Source organism: Cervus canadensis, chromosome 13, assembly GCF_019320065.1.
Source record: "Cervus canadensis isolate Bull #8, Minnesota chromosome 13, ASM1932006v1, whole genome shotgun sequence".
NCBI lineage: Eukaryota > Metazoa > Chordata > Mammalia > Artiodactyla > Cervidae > Cervus > Cervus canadensis.
In genome coordinates, this window is record NC_057398.1 from 71,415,428 (window position 1) to 71,443,184 (window position 27,757).

The following is a 27,757-nucleotide window of genomic DNA, read 5'->3' on the forward strand; positions in this document are numbered from 1 at the left end:
TTTCTTTTTCTTCTCTGATTGCTGTAGCTGGGGCTTTCAAACAATGTTCACTAATAGTGGTGAGAGTGGGCAGGCACCCTTGTCTTTTCCTGATCTCAGAGGGAATGATTTCAGTTTTTCACCTTTGAGAATTATGTTTGCTCTGGGTTTCTCGTATGTGGCCTTTATTATGTTGAGGTAGGTTCCTTCTTTGCTCGTTTTTTAGAGTATTTACCATAAATGGGTGTTGAAATTTTTCAAAAGCTTTTTCTGCATCTATTGAGATGACCATATGGTTTTATCTTGCAATTTGTTAATATGGTATATCACATTGATGGATTTGTGTATATTGAAGAATGCTTGCATCCTTGGGATTAACCCAACTTGATCATGGTGTACTATCTTTTTAATGTATTTTTGAATTCTGTTTGCTAGAGTTTTGTTGAGGATTTTTCCACCTATTTTCATCAATGATATTGGCATGTAATTTGCTTTATTGTGTTGTCTTTGTCTGGTTTTGGTGTTAGGGTGATGATGGCCTTGTAGAATGAGTTTGGAAGTAAGTGTTCCTTCCTCTGCAGTTTTTTGAAAGAGTTTTATAAGAATAGGTATTTAAAAAAAAAAAGAATAGGCATTAACTCTTCTCTAAATGTTTAAGAGAATTCACCTGTGAAACCATCTAGCTCTGTGCTTCAATGTTTTGGGAGTTTTTTAAATCACATTTTGTATTTCAGTGCATATAATTGGCTTGTTCATAATTTCTATTTCTTCCTGGTTCAGTCTTGGAAGATTGAACTTTTCTAAGAATATATCCATTTCTTTCAGGTTGTCCATTTTATTGGCATATAGTTGCTCATAATAGCCCCTTTGTATTTCTGTGTTGTCTGTTAATCTCTCCTTTCTCATTCCTAATTTTGTTGATTTAATTTCTCTCTCACTTTTTCTTGATGAGTTTTACTAATTGACAATTTTGTTTATCTTCCCAAAGAAGCATCTTTTAATTTTATTAATCTTTACTATTGTTCCTTCATTTCTTTTTCATTTATTTCTGCTCTGATCTGTGGGATTTCTTTCCTTCTACTAACTTTGGGTGTTTGTTTGTTTTTTTCTCATGTCCTGCTTTATCCAGTTGTTTTAGATGTAAAGTTAGGTTGTCTATTTGATGTTTTTCTTGTTTCTTGCTATAAACTTTACTCTTAGAACTGTTTTGTTGTATCCCATATGCTTTGAGTTGTTGTGTTTTCATTGTCATTTGTTTCAAGAATTGTTTGATTTCCCTTTTGATTTCTTCACAAACCTGTTTGTTATGTAAAAGCATATTGTTTAATCTGCAAGTGTTTGTGTTTTTTTTACTGTAATTGATATCTAGTCTCATAGTATTGTGGTCAGAAAAGATGCTTCATAGAATTTCAATTTTTAATAATTTACTGAGGTTTGATTTTTTATGGTCTATTCTGGAAAACATTCCATGCACACTTGAGAAGAAAGTGTGTTCTTTTGGATTTGTGTGGAAAATGCTGAAGAAATAAATTAGGTCCATTTGGTCTAATGTTTCATTTAAGGCTTGTGTTTCCTTATTAATTTTCTGTTTTGATGATCTGTCCATTGGTGTAACTGGGCTGTTAACATCCCTTACCATTATTGTGTTGCTGTCAATTTCCCTTTTTATGTCTGTTAGTATTTGCCTTATGTATTGAAGTGCTTCTATGCTGGGTGCATAGATGTTTAGAATTTTGTCTTCTTTGGGGATTGATCCCTTGACCATTATGTAATGTCCCTTCTTTATCTTGCATAATATTCTTTATTTTAAAGTCTACTTTGTCAGAAATGAGAATTGCCACTTCAACTTCCTTTTGATTTCCATGGGCATGGAATATGTTTTTCCATCCTTTTAATTTCAGCCTGTATGTGTCTCTAGGTCTGAAGTGGGTCTCTTGTAGATGGGATATATGGGTCTTGTTTTTGTATCCATTAAGCCAATCTGTGTCTTTTGGTTGCAGAGTTTAATCCATTTACATTTAAAGTAATTATTTATATATTACTATTAGCATTTTCCTATTATAATATAATATAATGCTATATGTTCCTATTAGCATTTTTTAATTAATTTATTTATTTTAATTGGTGGCTAATCACTTTACAATTTGTGGTGGTTTTTGCCTTATGTTGACATGAATCAACTATGGGTGTACATGTGTCCCCCATCCTGAAGCCCCCTCCCCATCCCATCCCTCAGAGTCATCCCAGTGCACTGGTCCTGAGCACCTTGTCTCATGCATCGAACCTGGACTTGCAATCTATTTCACATATTATAATATACATGTTTCAATGCTATTCTCTCAAATCATCCCGGCCTCACTTCTCCCACAGAGTTCAAAAGTCTATTGTTTACATCCTGTCTCTTTTGCTGTCTCGCATGTAGGGTCATCATTACCATCTTTCTCAATTCCATATATATGCCTTAATATACTATACTGGTGTTTTCTTTCTGACTTACTTCATTCCGTATAATAGGCTCCATTTTCATCCACCTCATTAGAACTGATTCAAATGCATTTTTAATAGCTGAGTAATATTCCATTGTATATACGTACCACAGCTTTCTTATCCATTCATTTGCCGATGGGCTTCTAGGTTGCTTTCATGTCCTAGCTATTGTAAACAGTGCTGCAATGAACATTGGGATACACGTGTCTCTTTCAATTCTGGATTCCTCAATGTGTATGCCTAGCAGTGGGATTGCTGGATCATATGGCAGTTTTATTTCCAGTTTTTTAAGGAATCTCCACACTGTTTTCCATAGTGGCTGTACTCATTTGCATTCCTACAAACAGTGTAAGAAGGTTCCCTTTTCTCCACACTCTCCAGCTTTTATTGTTTGTAGACTTTTTATAATAGCAATTCTGACCATGAGATGGTACCTCATTGTGATTTTAATTTGCATTTCTCTGATAATGAGTGACGTTGAGCATCTTTTCATGTGTTTGTTAGGCATCTGTATGTCTTCTTTGGAGAAATGTCTGTTTAGTTCTTTGGCCCATTTTTTTGATTAGGTCGTTTATTTTTCTGTAATTGATTTACATGAGCTGCATGTATAGTTTGGAGAAAAACTCCTTGTCAGTTGTTTCATTTGCTATTATTTTCTCCCATTCTGAAGGCTGTCTTTTTACCTCACTTATAGTTTCCTTCGTTGTGCAAAAGCTTTTAAGTTTCATTAGGTCCCATTTGTTTATTTTTGCTTTTATTTCCATTATTCTGGGAGGTGAGTCATAGGGGATCTTGCTGTGATTTATGTCAGAGGGTTTTGCTCATGTTTTCCTCTAGGAGTTATATAGTTTCTGGTCTTACATTTAGATCTTTAATCCATTTGGAGTTTATCTTTGTGTATGGTGTTAGAAAGTGTTCGAGTTTCATTCTTTTACAAGTGGTTGACCAGTTTTCCCAGCACCACGTGTTAAAGAGATTGTCTTTTCTCCATTGTATATTCTTGCCTCCTTTCTCAAAGATAAGGTGTCCATCGGTGTGTGGATTTATCTCTGGGCTTTCTATTTTGTTCCATTGATCTATATTTCTGTCTCTGTGCAAGTATCATGCTGTCTTAATGAGTGTAGCTTTGTATTCTGAAGTCAGGTAGGTTAATTCCTCCAGTTTCATTCTTCTTTCTCAAGATTGCTTTGGCTATTTGAGATTTTTTTGTATTTCCATACAAATTGTGAATTTATTTGTTCTAATTCTCTGAAAAATGCCATTCGTAGCTTGATAGGGATTGCATTGAATCTATAGATTGTTTTTTGTCATATACTCATTTTCACTATATTGATTCTTCTGATCCATGAACATGATTATTTCTACATCTATTTGTGTTCTTTGATTTTTTTCATCAGTGTTTTATAGTTTTCTACATATAGGTCTTTTGTTTCTTTAGGAAAACTTATTCCGATTTCATTCTTTTCATTTCAGTGGTGAATGGAATTGTTTCCTTAATTTTTCTTTCTGTTTTCTCATTGTTAGTGTATAGGAATGCAAGGGATTTCTGTGTGTTAATTTTATATCCTGCAACTTTACTATATTCATTATTAGCTCTAGTAATTTTCTGGTGGTGTCTTTAGGGTTTTCTATGTAGAGGATCATGTCATCTGCAAACAGTGAGAGTTTTACTACTTCTTTTCTGATCTGGATTCCTTTTATTTCTGTTTTCTCTTCTGATTTCTGTAGCTAAAACTTCCAAAACTATGTTGAATAGTAGTAGTGAGAGTGGGCACCCTACTCTTGTTCCTGACTTTAGGGAAAATGCTTTCAATTTTCACCATTGAGGGTAATGTTTGCTGTGGGTTTATCATATATGGCCTTTATTGTGCTGAGTTATGTTCCTTCTATGCATGCTTTCTGGAGGGTTTTTATCAAAAATGGATGCTGAATTTTGTCAAAGGCTTTCTCGGCATCTATTGAGATAATCATATGGTTTTTATCTTTTAATTTGTTAATGTGGTGTATCACATTGACTGATTTGTGAATATTGAAGAATCCTTGCATCCCTGGGATAAAGCCCACTTGGTCATGATGTATGATCTTTTAAAATGCTGTTGGATTCTGTTTGCTAGGATTTTGTTAAGGATTTTTGCATCTATGTTCATCAGTGATATTGGTCTGTAGTTTTCTTTTTGGGTGGCATCTTTGTCTGGTTTTGGTATTAGGGTGATGGTGGCCTCATAGAATGAGTTTGGCAGTTTACCTTCCTCTGATATTTTCTGGAAGAGTTTGAGTAGGATAGGTCTTAGGTCTTCTCTAAATTTTTGGTAGACTTCATCTGTGAAGCCATCTTATCTTTGACTTTTGTTTGTTGGAGGATTTTTTATTACAGTTTCTATTTCTTTGCTTGTGATGGGTCTGTTAAGATTTTCTCTTTCTTCCTGGTTCAGTTTTGGAATGTTATACTTTTCTTAAGAGTTTGTCCATTTCTTCCAAGTTGTCCATTTTATTGTCATAAAGATGCTGATAGTAGTCTCTTGTGATCCTTTGTGTTGTTTCTGTGTTGTCTGTTGTGATTTCTCCATTTTCATTTCTAATTCTGTTGATTTGATTCTTATCCCTTTGTTTTTTGATGAGTCTGGCTAATGGTTTGTCTATTTTATTTATCTTCTCAAAGAACCAGCTTTTAGTTTTGTTGATTTTTGCTATAGTCTCCTTTGTTTCTTTTTCAACTACTTCTGCCCAGATTTTTATGACTGCTTTCCTTCTACTAACCCTGGGCTTCTTCATTTCTTCTTTTTCTAGTTGCTTTAGGTGTAAAGTTAGGTTATTTATTTGATTTTTCTCTTGTTCCTTGAGGTAAGCTTGTAATGCTATGAACCTTCCCCTTAGCACTGTTTTTACTGAATTCCATAGGTTTTGGGTTGTTGTGTTTTCATTTTCATTTGTTTCTATACATATTTTGATTTCTTTTTTAATTTCCTCTGTGATTTGTTGGTGATTCAGAAGCGTGTTGTTTAGCCTTCATATGTTTTTTATTTTTAATGTTTTTTTTTTTTCCCTGTAGTTGACATCTAATCTTACTGCAGTGTGATCAGAAAAGATACTTGAAATGATTTCAATTTTTTTTGAATTTACCAAAGCTAGATTTATGGCCCAGGATGTGATCTATCCTGGAGAAGGTTCCATGTGCACTTGAGAAAAATGTGAAATGCATTGTTTGGGGGTTAAATGTCATATAGATATCCATTAGGTCTAACTGGTCCATTGTATCATTTAAAGTTTGTGTTTCCTTGGAAATTTTCTGCTTAGTTGATCTATCCATAGGTGTGAGTGGGTTATTAAAGTCTCCCACTATTATTGTGTTACTTTTAATTTCCCCTTTCATATTTGTTAGCATTTGCCTTACATATTGCAGTGTGCCTGTGTTGGTTGCATATATATTTATAACTTATATATCTTCTTGGATTGATCCTTTGATCATTATTTAGTGTCTTTCTCTGTCACTTTTCAAGGCCTTTCAGAGTCTATTTTATCTGATATGAGTATTGCCCCTGCTGGTTTTTTTGGTCTGCATTTGCTTGAAATATATTTTTCCAGCCCTCTACTTTCAGTCTGTGTGTGTCCCTTGTTTTGAGGTGGGTCCCTTGTAGTCAGCATATATAGCAGTATTGTTTTTGTATCCATTCAGCCAGTCTTTGTCTTTTGGTTGGGCCACTCAACCCATTTATATTTCGGGTAATTATTGATAAGTATGATCCCATTGCCATTTATTTTGTTGTTTTGGATTCGAGTTTATAAACTTTTATAGCTTCCCTTGTAGCTCAGTCAGTAAATAATCTGGTTACACTGCAAGAAACCCGGGTTCGATCCCTGGGTTGGGATGATCCCCTGGAGAGGGAAATGGCAACCCACTCCAGTATCCTTGACTGGAAAATCTCATGGATAGAGGAGCCTGGTGGGCTGCAGTCCATGGGGTTGTAACAAGTCGGGCATGACTGAGTGACTAACACTTACTTACTTATAAACCTTTTCTGTTTTTCCTGTCTAAAGAAGTTCCTTTATCGTTTGTTGATGAGATAGTTTGGTGGTGCTGAACTCACTCAGCTTTTGCTTGTCTGTAAAGCTTTTGATTTCTCCTTCATATTTGAATGAGATCCTTACTGGGTATAGTAATGTGGATTGTAGGTTTTTCTCTTTCATCACTTTAAGTATGTCCTACCAATCCCTTCTGGCCTGAAGAGTTTCTGTAGAAAGATCAGCTGTTATCCTTATGGGGATCCCCTTGTGTGTTATTTGTTGCTTTTCCCTTACTGCTTTTAATATTTGCTGTTTGTCTTTGGTCTTCATTAAGTTGATTAATATGTGTCTTGGGGTGTTTCACCTTGGGTTTATCCTGTTGGGACCCTCTGGCTTTCTGGACTTGGGTGGCTGTTTTCTTCCACATTTTAGGGAAGTTTTCAACTATTATCTCCTCAAGTATTTTCTCATGACCTTTCTTTTTGTCTTGTTTTTCTGGGATGCTTATGATTCAAATGTTGGGATGTTTAATGTTGTCCCAGAGGTCTCTGAGGTTGTCCTCCTTTCTTTTAATTCTTTTTTCTTTTTTCCTCTCTGCTTCATTTATTTCCACCATTCTATCTTCCACCTCACTTATCCTATCTTCTGCTTCAGTTATTCTACTGTTGGTTTCCTCCAGAGTGTTTTAGTTATTGCATTATTCATTGTTGATTGACTCTTTTTTTTTCTTTTCTAGGTCTTTGTTAAACATTTCTTTCATCTTCTCAGTCCTCATCTCTAGTCTATTTATCTGTACCTTCATTTTGTTTTCAAGATTTTAGATCATCTTTACTATCATTATTCTGAATTCCTTTTGAGGTAGACTCCGTATCTCCTCCTCTTTTGTATGGTTTGTTGGGGATTTATCATGTTCCTTTACCAGCTGAATATTTCTCTGCCTTTTTGTTTTGTTTAGATTGCTCTGTTTTGGGTGGCCTTTCTGTATGATGGAAGTTTATGGTTCCTCTTTATTGTGGAGGTTGGTCCCTGTGGGTGTGGTTGGATGTGTGGTTTGTCAAGGTTTCCTGGTTAGGGAAGCTTGCATCCATGTTCTGGTGGGTGGAGCTAGATCTCCTCTCTGAGTGCAATGAAGTGCCCAGTAGTGAGTTTTGAGTTGCCTATGGCTTTGGTGTGACTTTGGGCAGCCTGTATTTTAATGCTCAGGGCTATGTGCCTGTGTTTCTGGAGAATTAGTGTGGTATGTCTTGCTCTGGAACTTGTTGGCTCTTGGGTGGAGCTTGGTTTCAGTGTAGATATGCAGGGTTTTGGATGAGCTCCTGTCAATTAATGTTTTCTGGAGTCAGGAGTTCTTTGGTGTTCTCAGGTTTTGGATTTAAGCCTCCTACCTCTGGCTTTCAGCCTTAATCTTACAGTAGCCTCAAGACTTCTCCATCCATACAGCACTGCTGATAAAACATGGTGAAAAGAATCTCCACAGTGAGGGACACCCAGAAAGGTTTACAGAGTTACATGGAGAAGAGAAGAGGGAGGAGGAAGATAGAAGTGACCAGGAGTTGAAAAGGGGAAATCAAAAGGGGAGAGAGCAATCTAGGCAATAATCAATTTCCTATGTGCTGTCCACAGTCTGGAACACCCAGAGAGGGTCACGGAATTAAGTAGAGAAAATAAGAGGGAGAAGGGAGATAGAGGTGACCATGAGGAGAAGAGGGACAGTCAAAAGGAGAGAGACGAATCTAGCCAGTAATCATTTCCCTAAGTGTTCTCCACAGCCCGGAACACCCAGAGAGATTCAGAGTTAAGTACAGAAGAGTAGGGGGAGGGAGGAGATACAGGTGCCCTGGGGGGAGAAAAGTGTGAGTCAAAAGGGGAGAGAACAATCAAACCAGTAATCACACCCCTAAGTAAAAATGGGTACTGAAGATTAGATTCTTAAAGGTACAAAATTGATAAGAAATACCAATGAGCAAAGATTAAAAATCTAGAGTAGAGGTTAAACTCTGAAAAATACAATATTAAAAATACAAAAAAAAATCAATCACAAATTATAAGAAATATATATGTGAAATTTGCTTTAAAAATAGGGTCTTTTTTGAAAGGTAATAGTAAGTTATAAAAATGAAAATTAAAGAAGTAATAAAGAACTTAAAAATAAAAATTAAAAGTGATAATAGTAAAAATATATCTAGGAATTTCTCTGGAGCTGTTGAGGGCAGTGTGGGGTCAGTTCAGTTTCAGATAGTTCCTTGTTCCAGCTTATACTTCTTCTCAAGGTCTATAGGCCTTTCCAGTGCTTAGTCGATGCTAACTACAGGGTTTCAATCTGTTGTGCCTGTCACGTTGAGAGCGGTTCCCTTTTCTTTGTTTATTTTGGCTTCCTCTGTTTGCAAGTCTCTTCAGTGTCTAATTTCCGCCCTGACATAAGGGGGCGAAGGTGGTCATTTATTTAGCCTCACTTGTTCAGCTGTGCTGTGGGGAGGGAGGAGCACTGCAGACAAATATCACTGGCTGTGTGGGGAGTGCTCGCAGTGCCTGGGCCACACTGGGTTTGCCCCGCTCATGGCACGTGTGCTTTCCCAGTCTACACTGTTCAAACTCCAGGGTGCTCTGAAGGGGAGCTGTCCAAAGTGGGTCCTGGGTTGCGTGCACATCCCAGGCCTAAGCTGCTCAGGCTCAGGTTCTCGGGTACTGCACAGGGGCGCAGACTCTGTTGGGGCTGCGTTTTGTGCCCTCCCCAGGTCCTAGCAGCTCAGGTGACCAGGTGCTTGGTGAGCACACTGTCCCAGGTGAACAGTGCATCATATCACCTCCCTGGTCCCACTCGCTTGGTTTCCGGGGTGCGCCACAAGAGTGTCATCTCAGGTGTGCTGTGTGTCTCCTCTGGGGGGCTGATCTCAGGCTGTGACCCTCCTGGCAGATGTCAGCCATCCAGGAGCCCAGGAAGATGTGGTTAGCAACTGGCAGCCTGCTCCCAGTTTGGTAGAGGATGCCGTCTCTGGGGCCATGATTGCCTCTTGCCTCCCGGCTCTGGCTGTCGCTTTCCTGCCTCTCTGCCTCTGGTCTGGGGAGGAGCCGGTTTGCAGCCTGATAACTCTCCTTAGGTGTTGGCTCAATCCTTTGTCCTGTGAGCGGGCCAGGCTGTGCCTTAGGTTAGAGCTTTCTCCCTCTCTCTCTCTTTTCCTTTTTCCCTCTCTCTCTGGCTATCCCACAGTTTCGGTTGCTATCTCACGTTAGCTCCCTCAGATTGTCCTCAGGACATTCAGGACTGGTCCTTAACCCTAAGCAATGCAACCCGTGCCTCCCCCACTCACTGGCGGCAGACAGGAGTGTCTAAGCTATTTTTCTGCTGAGAGTTGTGGTTAAGGCATGTATTCTGTGGGTTTTGTTTTATTTTTTGTTTTTTTCCCTCCCTGTTATGTTGCCCTCTGAGATTCCAAAACTCCCCACAGACCCACTGGTGAGAGGGTTTCCTGGTGTTTGGAAACTTCTCCTCTTTCACGACTCCCTCCCCAGGACGGGTCTCTGTCCCTAACTCTTTTGTCTCTCTGTCTTTTATATTTTGTTCTACTTCCTTTGGAAGAGAATGGGCTACCTTTCTGGGTGCCTGGTGTCCTCCGCCAGTGTTCAGAAGCTGTTTTGTGGAAGTTGCTCAGCATTCAAATGATTTTTTGTTGAATTTGTGGGGGAGAAAGTGGTATCCCCATCTTATTCCTCCACCATCTTAAGACCACCTGCAATTAGCATTTTCTTAGTTGTTTTGGGTTTTTTGTAGGTCTTCCCTTTGTCTTATGCTTATTGCCTATATAAGTCTCTTTAATATATGTTGTAAACATGGTTTGGTGGTGCTAAATTCTCTTAACTTCTGCTTGTCTGTAAAGATTTAATTTTTCCATCAATTTTGAATGAAATACTTGCCATGTGGAGTAATCTTGCTTGTAGATTTTTCCTTTTCAGTACTGTAAATATATCCTGCCATTCCTTTCTGGCCTGCAGGATTTCTGCTGAAAGATCAGCTGTTAATTGAGTGGCTTTTCCCTTGTGTGTTACTTGTTGCTTTTCCCTTGCTGCTTTTAATATTCTTTCTTTGTGTTTAATCTCTGCAGATTAATATGTGTCTTGATGTGTTTCTCCTTGGGTTTATCCTGTATTGGACTCTGTGCTTCTTGAACTTGATTGGACTATTTCCTTTCCCATGCTGGGACAGTTTTCAACTGTAGTATCTTCAAAAAAATTCTCAGTGCCTTTCTTCTTTTCTTCTTCCTCTGGGACCTCTATAACTCAAATGTTAGTGTGTTTAATACTGTCCCAGAGGTCTCTGAAGCTCTCCTCAATTATTTTCCTTCTTTTTCCTTTATTCTGCTCATCGGCAACTATTTCCACCATTCTATCTTCCAGCTCACTGTTCCCTTCTTCTGCTTCAGTTAATCTATTATTGTTTCCTTCTAGAGTATTTGTAATTTCAGTAATTGTGTCATTCATCTTTGTTTATTCTTTATTTCTTCTATATCCTTGGTAATTGTGTTAGTTGTGTTGTTGCTTCTTGGCATTTTATGCATTCTATTTTCAAGGTTTTGGAACATCTTTACCATCATTATTCTGAATTTTTTTTTCAGGTATTTGAACTATTTCGTCGTCTTCTTCTTTTTTTTTTTTTTTGTCTTCTGTGCTTCTAGTTTGTTCCTTCATTTGAGCAATATTTTTTTGCCTTTTCTTTTTTTTTCTTTTTAATTATTGTATTTGAGGTCTCCTTTTCTCAAGCTTTCAGGTAGAACTCCTCCTTCCTTTTGGTTTCTGCCTGTGGTGTGTAAGGTTGTGCCAGGAGTTTGTGTGGGCTTCTTTTGGGTGTGACTTTTGTTTGTACTCTGGTGAAAGGAGGTAAGTTTTTTTCCCCTCTAATGGGCAGGACTGTATGAAGTGACAATCCTGTTTGCTGATGACTGGGTTTGTGTTTTATCTTGTTTTTTTTTTCCCCCTTCTAATGGTCAGGACTTTGTGAGGGGACAAGCCTGTTTGCTAATGACTGGGTTTGTGTTTTATCATGTTTGTTTCTCCCCCTCTAAGGGGCAGGACTTTGTGAGGGGAATCCTGTTTGCTGATGACTGGGTTTGTGTTTCATCGTGTTTCTTTCCCCCTCTAAGGGGCAGGACTTTCTGAGGGTGCTGGGTCGGCAGGATCCAGGGGGTACCCTCAGGATGAACGGCGTCGGCGAGAGAGAGAGAGAAGACACATGAGACTAGCCTTGATAGGGCCAAGTCTGCGAGGGAGAGAGAAAGAGAGAAAGAGAGAGAGAGTGACCAGACGGAGGGTGCAGCTGGCAGAGTCTGGCAATGCTTTATTTTTTACCATAGCTTTTATACCCTAAGTTAGTACATTTCTAAGGGGAAGATAGTTTAACATTATGTCAGCTTGTCCTTCACAAAACCAGGGTGTTTTCTGCATACTTCTTTGTTTATGAGGGTCTTGTACATTATCTTCTGGCCTGGGGGCCTATTAACATTTTATGCAAGTCAGGTGAATGTAAACCTGTTTTCTGTTTCTATGGTGACCTTAACAGAAGAGTTACAGTCTCATAGGGCAACAGGACAGCATGTTACAACATAATAAAAATATGACCCTGTTAATACCAACATCAATTCTTCTGCAAAAGTTGTCAGTTAAATTTATCTAAAAGTTTTACCCCATACAGCCTCTGTGGCTCTAATAAGGCGGCCTCTGCCTAGCACTCCTGGCTAATAATTAACAACTATTTCATTGTTACAACACTAGGGCTAAGCTCTTATTTTTCTAGATCTATAACTATATTAACAATGGTTTCCATAGCACAGCCTTAGCACACTAAAAGCAAAAACACAGCAAGCAAATGCTAACCCAATAATCATTTTATAATAATTTTTTCTTATATTTTCTAATAAAACTCCTTCATCCCTCAAAAATGCTCTATATCTACTAGGGCTTTTATATAATCAGGTTCTTTATGCTATTTTATGATTAAAATATTATAAGCAATCATGCATATTAGTACCAAGGGCATAAATGCATTTGGCTAACAAACTACCAGCAAAGGAGTTTAAATTAAAACACTCCTTTCACCCTAAATAATCTCATAAAATACCACCACCCAAAAAACTTATAGATTAAAGTTCTAAATTGATTCTTATTTGGAAAGAAATCTGGGAAGGCCTTTTCCTATGTTACAGAAATTAGGGAGTAGTCTATTAAAGCAAGCATCAGAAGAACAGATATCATCTTTAAGGTGAGCACTGAGGGCAGCATTGGGGCAGCTTTTCGGAATCCTTGAAAACCTGATCCACCTTGCCGGTCAGGTTTTCTCCCTCATGACCTTGTCATGGGTAGGATCTCGTGTGCTGGCTCCCAGCATGAGGGGAATCCTGTTTGCTGATGACTGGGTTTGTGTTTCATCGTGTTGGCTGTTGGGTGAGGCCTCCTCCACTGGGTGATGCAGGTGTGAAGAGCAGAGGCCTTTATGGGACTTCTCACTAACAGACACTGCCTGGGCTAGGAGTCTTATGGCAGTCTAGAGTCTTGTCAGCGCTCCCACTGCAAAGGCTCTGGGCCTGATCTCTGGGGGGGAAGTGATATTTCACAGGTGGCTTGTAATGGCATTAAACGGAATAAAAACAAACACACTAAAGCAAGAAACAAACTACAACTCCCAGAAAAATGGCAAATACAGAATCAGGCAAGTACTAACAAAAAAATGGGAAATATACACATACATGTACACACAGAGACAAAACCAAAAGAGTGAAGAAAAAAAAAAGTAGAAGAGATTGATCCAGTGAGCAAAGGAGAGCAAAAATGATATCAACTAGTTATTAACAAATCTGACTGAAAGTGTAAGCTGGAAAACAAAACCAAAGTCATGTGTCAACTGGGGAATAAAACAACTAAAGCTAAACAGACTAATAAGCATAGTAAGGATAAGCAAGAAACAGAAAAAAAAGAAAGAAAGGCTAGAAAAGCAAATTTAAATAGAGGTAGATAAAGAAGTTTTACATACATTAAAGAAAAGTAACAACAGAAAAAGAATAAGAAAAGCAAACAAAAGAATATATGTGGAAAAATAGTGATAATAATTTTTTTAAAAACTTTGAAAATGAAAAGAGGAAAACAACCCTCAAAACCATAAAAGACCAATGTAGAGGCAGAAGTATTTAAAGGAAATTAAATGTGTTGTTAAAAAAAAGTTCTCAAAAGTGTAAATAGATTTAATTGTAGTATTAAAACCAACAACTACAACAACACAGAGCAAAAATCAAGTAAAAATTTAAATACCTAGTAGCAACTACAAAATAAGTTAAAATATAAGAATAATACATATTTTTCTTGGGTGAGCTGTCAGCATCCTTTTCCTCAATGTGAGTCACAGTCCACCTCACCTCCCTAGGATGCCCTCCAGTTCTGGGCTGGTCTCTTACCTGTTGTGGCGGCAGCTCAGGCTATTGTCAGGAGGTATGTGACTATTAGGGATATTTCTAGCTTCTGACAGCTCTGCCAGGGAGGATTGAGCATGGAGGTGACACAGATGCTTGAATTATGGGAACCCTGGCAATGCTAAGCGTGCAGGGAAGCCACCTGACTCAGCTGCAGGAGCTGTGGCCCTATTAGAGTCTTTCCCTAGCTTCTGGCACCTGGCCATCAGAGGGCCTCTTTGGCTGGTGGTTCTTCTCTGTTGCTTGACCCCTTCAAGCACTTACAGAGCCCCCCTGTTGGGGTCATTCTCTGTTGTTCATCGCATTCGGGGACTTAAAGATCACCTTGGCTGGGGTCCTTCTGTGTTGCTTTGCACGTCAGGTCCTTAAAGGGCCACCCTCCCTGCTTTGTTTCCGCAGTCTGGTGCTGATATGTGCAGAGAGAGAGGGTCAGAGATGGCTCCATCCTCTGTGTGTGACTCAGCAGTATCACCCTGCCTCCAGGTTAGCTGGCTTTCCTTCATAAGCATTTCCCACTGCGCTCTCCTCTCTGAGGTTCCCTCACACCATCTCCCTTCAGTCAACAGCAGACCTTGCCCTGGGACTGCTTTCCAATCTCTGTGTTCCAGCTCCAAGCTGCAGCACTTTCTAGGGGACTTGCGTCCTGTCTGGGGTATGTGTGGCTGTGGCAAGGATTGTCTGTGTGATCCTCACTCCATTCAGACTCACACAGATCAGCTGCTTCACTCTCCAGCAGCCTCAATGCTTCACCTCTGTCACAAACATTTCCCTCCCCTGCAGCTCTGTTCCTGCTTCAGTTCCCCCACCTCAGGTGCAGATCCAGTTCTTCTCACTCTTCTCGTTTTACCCTCCTTCCTTTGTCCTACTGAGTGTTGCATGGTTCTATATATCTTTTTCCGGTGGTCAGGTTCTCAGCTGGTGTTCTGCAAGATCTTCTGTGTCTGGAGGTGTATTCCTGACGTATCCGTGGAGAGAGATGTACTCCGCGTGCACTTACTCTTTCACCATCGTGGATCTCAGTGTATGGTATAGAGCCCACACCTCACTCTAAGTCAGGTTTGCTGTGGGTGGGTGTCCAATTTCTTTTGTTGGGTCGGGATAAAAAGCAATGGATATTTTATTCTTCTCATTTGAACATACTTCTCACTTGATCATTTTTCTTGACTCACTGTGTGGATATCTGTGCATTAGTCTAAACATCCACTTCTCCTAGTCTTCACAGACTAGCCTCAGAAGTAGAACCTTTCCATAATTCAGCCTTTTCAATCAGCCTGGCCAGAATTTTGGGTGCCTCTCTAACCTCTCTGCTCAGCCAAACTTCTGTGTTTGTAGTCAGCGTCCTCCAGGAGTCTAGAGTATGCAGTGATCTACACGTCAGAATACTTGTGGAGCAGGCAATTTGGAGTTAATCACCTCGCTCACTCTGCACTGAACTGGGGAGAGGAGCTGTGACAAATGCCTGCATGCTGCTTCACACCCTGTGCCTTCTGCACCATGCTTTAGCTCTCGGTAGTCCGGAGGCACCATGCAAATTGTGGGCTTCATCAGCTCTCAGGGACAGGTTAGTTAGAAGCCAATTCCTCAGGCAGAGCTGGAAAAGATGAAGGTCCCGATGTGCCGTCTGCCTCCTTCAATGGAGTAACTGGGAGTTGCTCACTCTGCATTAAGCTAGGGGACGACCTGTGAGAAGTGCTGGTACAGATTCATAACTGCCACTTCATTTCTGTGATCCCAGGAGACTGGAAATGCTAGGCCTCCCAGAGGCGCGCTAATTGGAAGCTGGACCCTGGACTAGCAGTTGCAAAATCAGAGACCTAGATTAGGATCAAACTCTTTGCTCCTCCAGGAGAAGCTGGGTGTTTAGTGTTCCCTTCAAATTGTATGGTGCTCTGCTGCATGGATTTTATTGCGGGAATGTGTCTTAGTTTTCCCTGCTGCTTAGGATTTGGCATTTTCTCACTTGCCTTGAATGCAGAACTTCCCGTCTACTGTTTCTATTTTGTATAAAAGGAACTGATTCACACATAGCTGTTAATTCAGTGTGTCTGTGGAGAGAAAGGGAGGTCAAGGTGGCCTATTCCCCGCTCTTACTAATACCACTGCATTGTTCCCAAGTTATTTGTGTTGGGCTTGTTTGCTTTTCTGTTTTCAATTTTAAGTAAAAGCAATTATTGATTTTCAGCGTTCATCATTACTGTTATTGCTATGTAATTTTAAAATTCCCCTCAGCACACTTTTGTGTCACCTCATAAATCATATAAAACTTTACTTATCATGGTTTTATTTTCATTCAATTCAAAATATTCAAACTTTTCTCTTTTGATATCTTCTTTATCCATGAAGTACTAAAAAAATTACCTGAATTCTATGAAGATATCTAGTAGGAGACAGAATTGTACTTTTCCAAGTTTAGTTATTCATGGTTTGAAGGATCATCTTTTTGTCCTTAGTAGAATGAATGCATGTATCGATCTTTGTCATCTTCATTGAACTCCATGTACTGATATGGCTTTAAGCACCCAGTTTTGATGACAACATTTCAAATTCTCAGAGACAACGGCTGGGGTCACTGTGGTGGAAGATTCTGTGATTGTCACCTGATTTGTGTTCCAGGTTGTGTAAGAGTTCCAGACTAGACTATACTTTCAACAAGTCCCAGGAAAGGGAACTCATTGCTAACAGATTTCTGATATGCTGTGGGATTCCAGATCCTTTAGACAAACAGATTTCTAATAATTTCCTAGAAGGGATTCAGAGTCTTTTAAATCTTGCTTTGTTCTAGAAAATAGAAATCAAGTTTTTTGGTTTAATATCTTTGGAAACTCACAGTTTTTTTTTTTTCTCTTACACAGGACCTTAAATGATCAGAAGTTTTCTTAGTTTATAGTCATAAACGACTCCCCTTTTTTGTATCATTACCTTATTTGGGTCCTTATGAAATGTGTGTCAAATATATGCTTACCTGTTCTTTATGCTTTCTCCCTTTTAGAAAGATGTTCAAAAGACAAAGTAAGAATTGAGAATGGATTTTTGTCTGAATCTGCATTTACATATCCCCTAAATAAACAAACAGAATATAAGTGTAAACCAGGATATGTAACAGAAGATGGTAAGACATCAGGATTAATTACATGTCTGCAAAATGGATGGTCAGCTCAACCTGTATGCATTAGTAAGTAATTCATTATCTTAGTATTCTTTATCCTGAAGATAACTATACAGAAGTACTCTTTAACTTTGTTCTTTTATCCTTTTTTCTTTCTTTTTTTTTTTTGCTGGTGCAGGGTCATATGAAGTGTTTTGTGGTTCCATGGCTGTATTTTAAAAGATCAATTACAAAGCTTTGGAAAATGTATCTTTTTTTTTTTTTTTTTGCCTTTAATGATTAATTACTAGTGGAGTAGAATATCATTGTACTATTTAGTTCAACGTTTTGTCACTTTAAAACATCCTGTGACTAAAAACTAATTTTGCTAAGAGCCTTACCTCTATTCTGGGATAAGTTATTTTATTTTCAGCTGAGACCTTTATGCTGATTGCATCTGCTTTTATTTTAGGGGACTCTTAAGCCAGAGTCTCTGCTCCTAAGCCTAAAAGTTATGTTGTTAAGCAAAGATTTGAGGCCATGGTGCATAAGCTTCAAATAATATGATATATAATTCATATGTTTGAATCTCTAGGATAGATATCCTTGTGAAAAATTCTCTGTTAGGAAATCTTCATAAACTTCTAGTTAGTGGAGACAGAGAAACTTTTGAATCTCTAGGATAAATATCCTTGTGAAAAATTCTCTTTTAGGAAATCTTCATAAACTTCTAGTTAGTGGAGACAGAGAAACACTTCTAGACAAAACCAAATTCTCCTGTGCTGAAGGTATTTCCTGTAGCACCACATAGATATTTATGAAGATTTTCTAAGAACAATTCTTGAGTTTGTCTTATTCATCCCAAAGCTACACAGTGATATTTTTGAAGTGATATTTTATATATTCACTTTAAGTGAAGTGGGTATTTATAATATCCATTTCTACTCTTTCATTTTATTTTCTCCTTGTCTATATTTGCTTCAGGCACTACACCCTCAAAATGAAAAAAGGTGCACATATTGAACTAATTTTATTTTAATATATGACAATTTTCCATTCTAACACTCTTTTTATGAAAAATGTCTCTATTATTATATTTTACTAGTATAATTTTGCTTTAACACATTATGAAATTTGAAGTAAATTATTTAAATTATTAGCATCAGTCTATGGTGTTAGTGAAAACAGATTGTTTATAACATATTTTCTTGTAAGTAGCTATAGATAATAGAACTATGTCTGTATTCAACCTTGATAAATATAAAAGAATATACAACCACTAGAAATACAGTTGGAAAAGGAAAATCAGCATGTGAATTTAAAAAAAATTATAGCATCTTTAAAAATTAACTTTCCTTTTGAAAATTACTTTTTTTAAATTAAGTTTTCTCTGGCAAATATGTCACAACTGCTAATAAATTTGGCATATGAATTCAGAAAATGCTGTTATGAAAATAGTATAATACTTCTGTAATGGCTTATTTTAATACTAGCTTTGGAAAAAATGCATAAGTATAGCAACTGAGGAACATGTTCATAAAGCAAATAATTCAGGAACATTAAGTGTTGAGAAAAATGTTGCATAGAAATACACTTTTTTTCACTTTGAGTAATTATTTCAGGACAGTGGTATATCACTGGAATCCTTGTCTTATTTTTAATGATTAGGGCATACTAATTGGTGAAACCCTTTTCCCTTGAGATGAAACTCAATAAAACTGCCCACTAAATAATATTAGAAATGAAATCGTAATCCCATTATCCCATAGAATCCTGTGACAGGCCAGTATTTGAGAAGGCCAGAGCCAAAAGTGATGGCACGTGGTTCAGGCTGAACCACAGGCTGGACTACGAATGTCTTGACGGGTATGAGAACCGAGATGGACGCACCGCAGGCTCCATAGTATGTGGTCAAAACGGCTGGTCCGATAAAGCTGCATGCTACGGTAGGTGCTCTTTTCCAGATGTTCCTTCCTTCAAGATAAACAGAATTTAGCAGTAATTGTCAGAAGTGTTTTATTTTTACCAAATTACACTGATCTAGAATAATCTTTAAGGAATGATGCTTCCTTCTACTTTAATGTAAACCAGAAGGAGGGGAAGTTTTAAAGTCCAATGACTCACTCAATATCAAAATGACAGGGTCTTGCAACCTGTTCAAGTATTTTGCTCCTGACTTTCTGTTTATACCTCCTACCTTATTGTTAACTTCTGCAGGTTTTGACAGGGCTTTTTATTTTCTGACTTTGACAAGTTCTGAGGACAATGACATGGATCTCTTTTATTTTGCCAATCAGAAGTGTTTTTTCCAGGGTTGGAAAAAGGGCTTCAGTCTCTGGTAAGCTGAGTGTGAATGTTGAGTGTCCCAAGTCAAGGGAAGAATTATATGCAAACTTTGGCAGAAAAGTAATATTTGGAAAATATCAAGGTGGGCAGATTCTACTCAATGAGAGAGGATTTTATGAGCTGAAGCTGCTATGAGGCAAAGGAAAGATGACCTGGGTTATTTCAAGGCATATTAACATTGATTGATTTTATGATTCATGAAAAGGCATAGGGAATTTTAAGAAAAGGAATGATATAATTTTATCTAGATTTTTGAAGGCTGCTTGTGGATTTTTCTGTATGCTGTGCTTATGATGGACAAGAGAAGACTTAAGAAACCATGTGGGTGAAAAAGTGTGGGGATTAGACAAATTCTTGGCTGAAGTGATGCAGAGCAGAGAATAGATTTGGGATATATTTTCCTTGTAATAAATGCAGATAACATTGCTAAATGTTGGTTGTCAGAAAGAGCAAAAGGTGAAGGGACTCATGTTTTGAATACCATTTTCTCATGAGCAAGCAAGCAAATGGAAATGACTTTGTATGTCATACTGGCAGGAGAAAGAACACTCTCACAAAAGCATCACACCTTTGACCTGAACACGATGTGGTTGGGCCAGTGGGGACCATAAACATTGGCTACGTCAACTGCAGTGTTGAGTGCGTAGGTTTAGCCAGGGGATACACACGTGAGATTATCACTCTGTAAATAATAACATCAGATTGGGAAAGGATGTAGAATGAAAATAGAAGAGAGTTCAAGACTGAGTTCTGAAGCTTCCAACACTGAGGCATCTGACAGAGGAGGAATAGATGGCAATGTGGACAGAAAGAAAGGAGGACCCGGAAAATTTAGGGGGAAAAAATGTCAGAATGAATATTGCATAGATTGGGCAGAAGAAAATGATTTAAGAACAAGGAATAATAACTTGACTAATAGTAATTCCTATGGAATTAGCCTGAAATGGTTCTATATCCAATTCCACCATTTGCTAAGTATGAATCTAAGGGCAACAACCTATTTGAAGCTTGGTTCACTCCTCTGAATCTGTAAAATGATTTAATATTTACAAATGTTCTAATATTTCAAAAGATCTTTTAGTTATTAAAATAGCTTATTCATATAAACTTCTTGTCATAATGCCTGCCATGCAGTTTACTCAAGGAAATTGTAAACTAACTACATTAGAATAGTTATACTAATGAATACTTCTAATTCCGTTAATAAGCCAGGTTAAAAGACTAAAATTGTGGTGGATTTGGCTACATGGAAGCCAACAATAATTGTGAGAGAGACAGTTCCAGATGGAGTAGACAGGGAAAAACCTACTTAGAACCTGCTAAATAAATTATTAGTAAGAAATGCAATACAGAATGTGGACATAACTCTTTGAAAAGGCTTGATTGTGGCAGAGAACAAGAGGTTCAGGATAGACACACAGGATTTCAGATAGACACACAGGGTGAGCTTGTTATAGAAACAGGCCAGGCTTGTTCAACAGTGTCCAGAGCCCAGGTAATTTCATTTTTAGGCTGTCAGCAAGCACCTAATATGTGCCAGAAGTTGGCTAAGAGTTCAGTTCAGTTCAGTTCAGTTGCTCAGTTGTGTCCGACTCTTTGCGACACCATGAATCGCAGCACTCCAGGCCTCCCTGTCCATCACAAACTCCCGGAGTTTACTCAGACTCATGCCCATCGAGTTGGTGATGCCATCCAGCCATCTCATCCTCTGTCACCCCTTTCTCCTCCTGCCCCCAGTCCCTCCCAGCATCAGGGTCTTTTCCAACGATTCAACTCTTCGCATGAGGTGGCCAAAGTATTGGAGTCTTAGCTTCAGCATCAGTCCTTCCAATGAACACCCAGCACTGATCTCCTTTAGGATGGACTGGTTGGATCTCCTTGCAATCCAAGGGACTCTCAAGAGTCTTCTCCAACACCATAGTTAAAAAGCATCAATTTTTTGGCATTCAGCTTTCTTCACAGTCCAACTCTCACATCCATATATGACCACAGGAAAAACCATAGCCTTGACAAGACGGACCTTTGTTGGCGAAGTAATGTCTCTGCTTGTTAATATGCTATCTAGGTTGGTCATAACTTTACTTCCAAGGAATAAGTGTCTTTTAATTTCATGGCTGCAGTCACCATCTGCAGTGATTTTGGAGCCCAAAAAAATAAAGTCTAACACTGTTTCCGCTGTCTCCCCATCTATTTCCCATGAAGTGATGGGACCAGATGCCATGATCTTTGTTTTCTGAATGTTAAGTTTTAAGCCAACTTTTTCACTCTCCTCTTTCACTTTCATCAAGAGGCTTTTCAGTTCTTCTTCACTTTCTGCAATAAGGGTGGTGTCATCTGTATATCTGAGGTTATTGATATTTCTCCTGGCTATCTTGATTCCAGCTTGTGCTTCTTCCAGCCCAGTGTTTCTCATGATGTACTCTGCATATAAGTTAAATAAGCAGGGTGACAATATACAGCCTTGACATACTCCTTTTCCTATTTGGAACCAGTCTGTTGTTCCATGTCCAGTTCTAACTGTTGCTTCCTGACCTGCATACAGGTTTCTCAAGAGGCAGGTCAGGTGGTCTGGTATTCCCACCTCTTTCTGAATTTTCCACAGTTTATTGTGATCCACACAGTCAAAAGCTTTGGAATAGTCAATAAAGCAGAAATAGATGTTTTTCTGGAACTTGCTTTTTTGATGATCCAGCGGATATTGGCAATTTGATCTCTGGTTCGTCTGCCTTTTCTAAAACCAGCTTGAACATCTGGAAGTTCTCGGTTCACGTATTGCTGAAGCCTGACTTGGAGACTTTTGAGCATTACTTTACTAGCATGTGAGATGAATTGTTCAGTAGTTTGAGCATTCTTTGGGATTGCTTTCTTAGGGATTGGAATGAAAACGGACCTTTTCCAGTCCTGTGGGCACTGCTGAGTTTTCTAAATTTTCTGGCATATTGAGTGCAGCACTCTCACAGCATCATCTTTCAGGATTTGAAATAGCTCAACTGGAATTCCATCACATCCACTAGCTTTGTTCATAGTGATGCTTTCTAAGGCCCACTTGACTTCACATTCCAGGATGTCTGGCTCTAGGTGAGTGATTACACAGTTGCAGGAAGGGGGACCCCTTCCAGGGCCCGAAACTGGGCTCTTGTCTAACACTCGGAAATGAATTGTCCGAGGAGACACATGCTGACAAAGCAAGAGATTTTATTGGGAAAGGGCACCCGGGTGGAGAGCAGTAGGTAAGGGAACCCAGGAGAACTGCTCTGCCGCGTGGCTCGCAGTCTTGGGTTTTATGGTGATGGGATTTGTTTCCGGGTAGTCTTTGGCCAATTATTCTAATTCAGAGTCTTTCCTGGTGGCGCATGCATCGCTCAGCCAAGATGGATGCTAGCAAGAGGGATTCTGGGAAGTGGATAGACACGCGGTGTTTCCTTTTGACCTTTCCCGAACTCTTCCGGTTGGTGGTGGCTTATTAGTTCCGTATTCCTTATCAGGCTCTCCTGTCATAAAACAACTCATGCAAATGGTTACTATGGTGCCTGGCCAGGGTGGGCGGTTTCAGTTAGTGTGCTTCCCCTAACAACACCATTGTGATTATCTGGGTCATGAAGATCTTTTTTGTACAGTTCTTCTGTGTATTCCTGCCACCTCTTCTTAATATCTTCTGCTTCTGTTAGGTCCATACCATTTCTGTCCTGTATTGAGCCCATTTTTGCATGAAATGTTCCCTTGGTATCTCTAATTTTCTTGAAGAGATCTCTAGTCTTTCCCAGTCTGTTGTTTTCCTCAATTTCTTTGCATTGATCGCTGAGGAAGGCTTTCTTATCTCTCCTGGCTATTCTTTGGAACTCTGCATTTAAATGGAAATATCTTTCCTTTTCTCCTTGGCTTTTTGCTTCTCTTCATTTCACAGCTATTTGTAAGGCCTCCTCAGACAACCATTTTGCCTTTTTGCATTTCTTTTCTATGGGGATAGTCTTGATCCCTGTCTCCTGTTGTGAAGAATACAGTGGGGGAAGGTGGTATGCCTTTCAAGAGCTTTCATGCCAGTATGGAAAAAAAAAAAAACATGAATTAAGGCAAATAATGAATCAAAAAGTAAAAATATTTCTATTATATTGTTCCAATAAGTGTATTCTAAGAACAAAAGAATCCAAGCTCTTAGAAAATAGAAGGGACTGAGGGTCAAGTTTATGTAGGAAGATGTCTATGCAAAGGAAGCCTGGAAACCATTTGTCAGCAGAGACACATGCCTTTGCAGCAGCCAAGGCAGCAAAGAAATTGGCTCATATTAAAAAAGATCAGATGGTAAAGAATCTGCCTGTGATGCAGGAGACTTGGGTTCGATCCCTGGGTCAGGACAATCTCTTGGAGGAGGGAATGGCAACCCACTGCAGTATTCTTGCCTGAAGAATTCCACAGAGGAGTCTGCTGGGCTGTGTAATCCATGGGGTCAAAAAGAGTCAGACATGCCTGAGAGACTGTACCTTCACTTTCAAAATTTCTGAGCCACCTGACAGTAAAATATCCACCTGCATCGCGGGTGACCTGGACTGGATCCCTGGGTCGGAAAGATCCCCTAGAAAAGGGAATGGCTAACCACTGCGATATTCTTGCCTGAAGAATTCCATGGGATTTTGGCGAGCTGCAGTCCAGGGAATCACAGAGAGTTGGACATGATTGAGCTACTAACAATTCTAAGTAAAGGGAAAGGCTTTCAAGATGATCATGGTTTTCCTACAGTCACTCTGTGAGAACAGCAGTTAGAAAACAGCCTAATGTCAAGATCTTTTTGTTTTTAAAGCAGCATTTTACACAGTATGATAAAATAGGAATTTTACATAAGACAAGCACAAAATATGTAAACAAAGTCACATACCATTAGAAGTATTGCTGTGTGGAAGTTTGGAATAAAGTTTTAGGAAAGGAATCCCAATGGTTCTCATCAAGAGTAACCTCTCATCTAAGCTACACAACTCAACATTAAAACAAAAGCAGAAACAAAGTTATGGATTTTGGGGGAGGGGGCATTACTTTTAAAACTAGTTAGCTTATATATAATTTTATGGTAATGTTTGAAGAATTTTAGATAGCATGATCCTTCTTCTTGGTGAGATTCTAATTCTTAAATTCCAATTTTGAAGTTTGTAAATTATTTAGCAATAGGAAGTTTCCAAATAAGAATAATGCAATTTTTGATAATATGTAGCAATCCCTGGTGGCTCAGATGGTAAAGAATCTGCCTGCAATGCAGGAGACTGGGGTCTGATCCCTGGCTTAGGAAGATCCCCTAGAGAAGGGAATGACTACCCACTCCAGTATTCTTGCCTGGAGAATTCCATGGACAGAGGAGCCTGGCTAGCTATACTCCATGGGGTCATAGAGGGTCAGACTCAACTGAGAGACTAATCCATGCACAACAATGTCACAAATTTCATAATTTTACACATTTTCAATGATAAGTTTACACATTTTTAAAATGAATCAGAATAATCAAACATATATTAATGGTTAAGATCATTTATAGGTACAATAAGTTTAGATGTTTGTGTTGTCATATACATAATCAAGACACCTAAAATATGCCTATGTGACCTTGAACATGTTTACTCATTTTGTTTCATGTTTCAATTTGATTTCTACACATGTAGATAAAACTAAGTGATTTTTATTGTACCTGTAACTCAAATGCAAGAGAAATGTCTCTCTTGTGTGTTCTAGTTTCCCAGTTATATTTTTTAAAATACCATTTTTTTATTTATATTCAATTTTAAAATTGTGTCTTTTTTTTTTTAATTGTGAGAGAATATTTATACATTTTGAGACCAAAAATGTAGCATTATATTTTGTAAATGTCAGTGATAAAATCAGATTCAGTATTAACAAGTTGTCTTTACAAATAAATTATCAGGATGTATATGTTGCTGTTCAATACCTTAATATTTCTCAAAAGTCCCAGATTGTATATGAAACCTAAAGTGTAATTTTTTTTAAGGAAGAGCATTAATGTGCTGTCCCTCTGTGTATGCAGTACCCAGCACCTCATTTTATGTGACACAAATATTTATTTTGCAGTGATTAAATATTCTCACTCAATTATTTATCTTTTTCAATAGAAAGAGAATGCAGTATTCCCGAAATGGATACATACTTAAATGCTTATCCCAGGAAAGAAACATTTAAAGTTGGAGATGTGCTGAAATTCTCCTGCAGTCAAGGCCGTATTATGGTTGGAGCAGATTCAGTTCAGTGCTACCACTTTGGATGGTCCCCTAAACTTCCAACGTGTAAAGGTAAATATTTATCTGACAGTTGTTGGAGCAAGAGTTGGGATTTCAGATATGAACCATTTAATTTCCCTCTCTTAATTTTCTGTCCACTTCCAGTGCATCTATAATCTAATATATTAAGCCAGAGATATACCCACCAAGGTGGAGAAGGAAATGGCAACCCACTCCAGTGTTTTTGCCTGGAGAATCCCAGACAGAGGAGCCTGGTGGGCTTCCGTTTGTGGGGTTGCACAGAGTCAGACATGACTGAAGCGACTTAGCAACAGCAAACCCACCAAGGACATGTGCTGGGTAGTAGATACCTCAGTTTTCTTTATTTAAGAAATTAACCTCCAGGTGCTTCTTGAAATCTGTGGTGGAGAATCCACAGAAATGCATGAGGAACCTGACACTGGTGGGATTTCTTGTTTGTTTTCCTTTTTCCTGCAATTCCACCATTAATACTGGAGAGTTTATATACTGTGGGCTTTACCTCTAGTGTCCTCAAGTATGTCTAAAGAGTGTTAAAGTAACTTAAAGTCAGTTCAATCACACGTATCAAATAACATGAATCAAAGTTAAACTGTTCAAATGCTTCTCTCAAATGATATTTTTTTCAAAAAGTTTTCATGCAGCGTTTCTGTGGAATAAAAGTATTGCTGTAATTTATACACCCAGACTGAGTAATTGGCTTGCATATCTATTAGCATGTCTGGATAATGAACATGCTTTCTGAGCAAACACAGACTTCAATATGCTAGTTCAAGATGAGTAATAGAATTGGTAAACATGAGTCTGATGTAAACACTATTCCTTTTTCATTGCTTAAGAATGCTGAAGTATATAATATAATAAACAAAAGATCAGTTAGTGAAATAAATTTCTGCATTAGCTGGATTTTTCAGTGATAAAACAAACAATGTAACCATAATTTACACAATATTTCTACAGAAGGGAAAGTAAAATCGTGTGCTCCACCTCCTCAACTTCTCAATGGGAAAGGGAAAGAAATACACAAAGAAGAGTATGCACACAATGAGGTCGTGGAATATGCTTGCAACCCCAGATTTCTGATGAAGGGTTCCCATAAAATTCAGTGTGTTGATGGAGAATGGACAGCTTTACCTGTGTGTATTGGTAATGTATTAAAATTAATAATATTTAAAAGTAAATCAATACTTTTATTTGTATCCACATACACATTTAAATAATATTTTAAAGACAAACATATTTTTGTGGATTTTCAGAGGAGGAGCGTACCTGTGGAGATATACCTGACACTGATCACGGCGATGTCAAGCCTTCTGTCCCTCCCTATCACCATGGAGACTCAGTAGAGTTCAGTTGCAGAGAAGCATTTACAATGATTGGACCCAGATTTATCACGTGTATTAGTGGAGAGTGGACCCAGCCTCCTCAGTGCATTGGTCAGAATACACATCTCAAATTGACATTTAGTATTTGCAGACATTCTGTTGAAACTTAGAGTTATCCTTGAAAATGTCAGATCTTAAATTATATAATGATCCCAAACATTTGATTTTTATAGTTCAATATGTGTCTAAAGAGGAAAAATATAAACTAGCAATAGAATTTTATGCATCTTTCTGTCCTGATGTTAACATTATTTATCTTGATAAGTGTGAAGCTAAATCTTACTGATAGGTACTCATGTGATTAGAATGTGAGTACTAGTTACCAGGAAAATACAACTATCATTGCAGAAATGCCATTTTTGCTTTTATAGGATACTCTTTCTTTTAGAACATTTGAAACCAGGAATTAGAGTTGAGGGAATACCCTTTTGATACATTTCTGTAGGAATCTTGCCTCTCTCAAAGCTTCTAACAATGATAATTTCTCAGTCTGTTTCAAATTCTGCAAAGATAGTTTCTGTGCTGCGTAGGGTGGGCTCAAGCCCGCCCTGTTAGTAGGGGCACTCCCTCTATCATGGGAGGCACTTTGGGGGGAGGCCAGAAACCTGCCCTGACATATTTCCCTGTGAGAGACTCATCCTGACCTTTGGATGACTGAATCTTTGATGACTGACCAGGAGAATCAATCTTAGCTGCCTTCTTTCATTTTTACTCTTGGAATAGACTCTTTCCTGGAGTTTTCCTGGGCTCTGGGCTCTGCATTCAAAGAGA

General features: G+C 38.5%; 1 protein-coding gene across 4 annotated transcripts in view; it reads left to right on the plus strand.

Moving 5' to 3' along the window:
• The window catches only part of CFH (complement factor H), a 192,180-nt gene that overhangs the window by 44,801 nt on the left and 119,622 nt on the right, over positions 1 to 27,757 (plus strand). For 3 of the 4 annotated variants that reach the window (XM_043485474.1, XM_043485475.1, XM_043485473.1), the window contains exons 10-14: positions 16,909 to 17,091; positions 18,774 to 18,950; positions 25,458 to 25,634; positions 26,562 to 26,747; positions 26,858 to 27,037. The exons of the other annotated variant lie outside the window; for it this stretch is intronic. In XM_043485474.1, the coding sequence (XP_043341409.1) occupies positions 16,909 to 17,091; positions 18,774 to 18,950; positions 25,458 to 25,634; positions 26,562 to 26,747; positions 26,858 to 27,037 (903 nt within the window). The remainder of the gene's footprint in view (positions 1 to 16,908; positions 17,092 to 18,773; positions 18,951 to 25,457; positions 25,635 to 26,561; positions 26,748 to 26,857; positions 27,038 to 27,757) is intronic. 4 annotated transcript variants of the gene reach the window in all.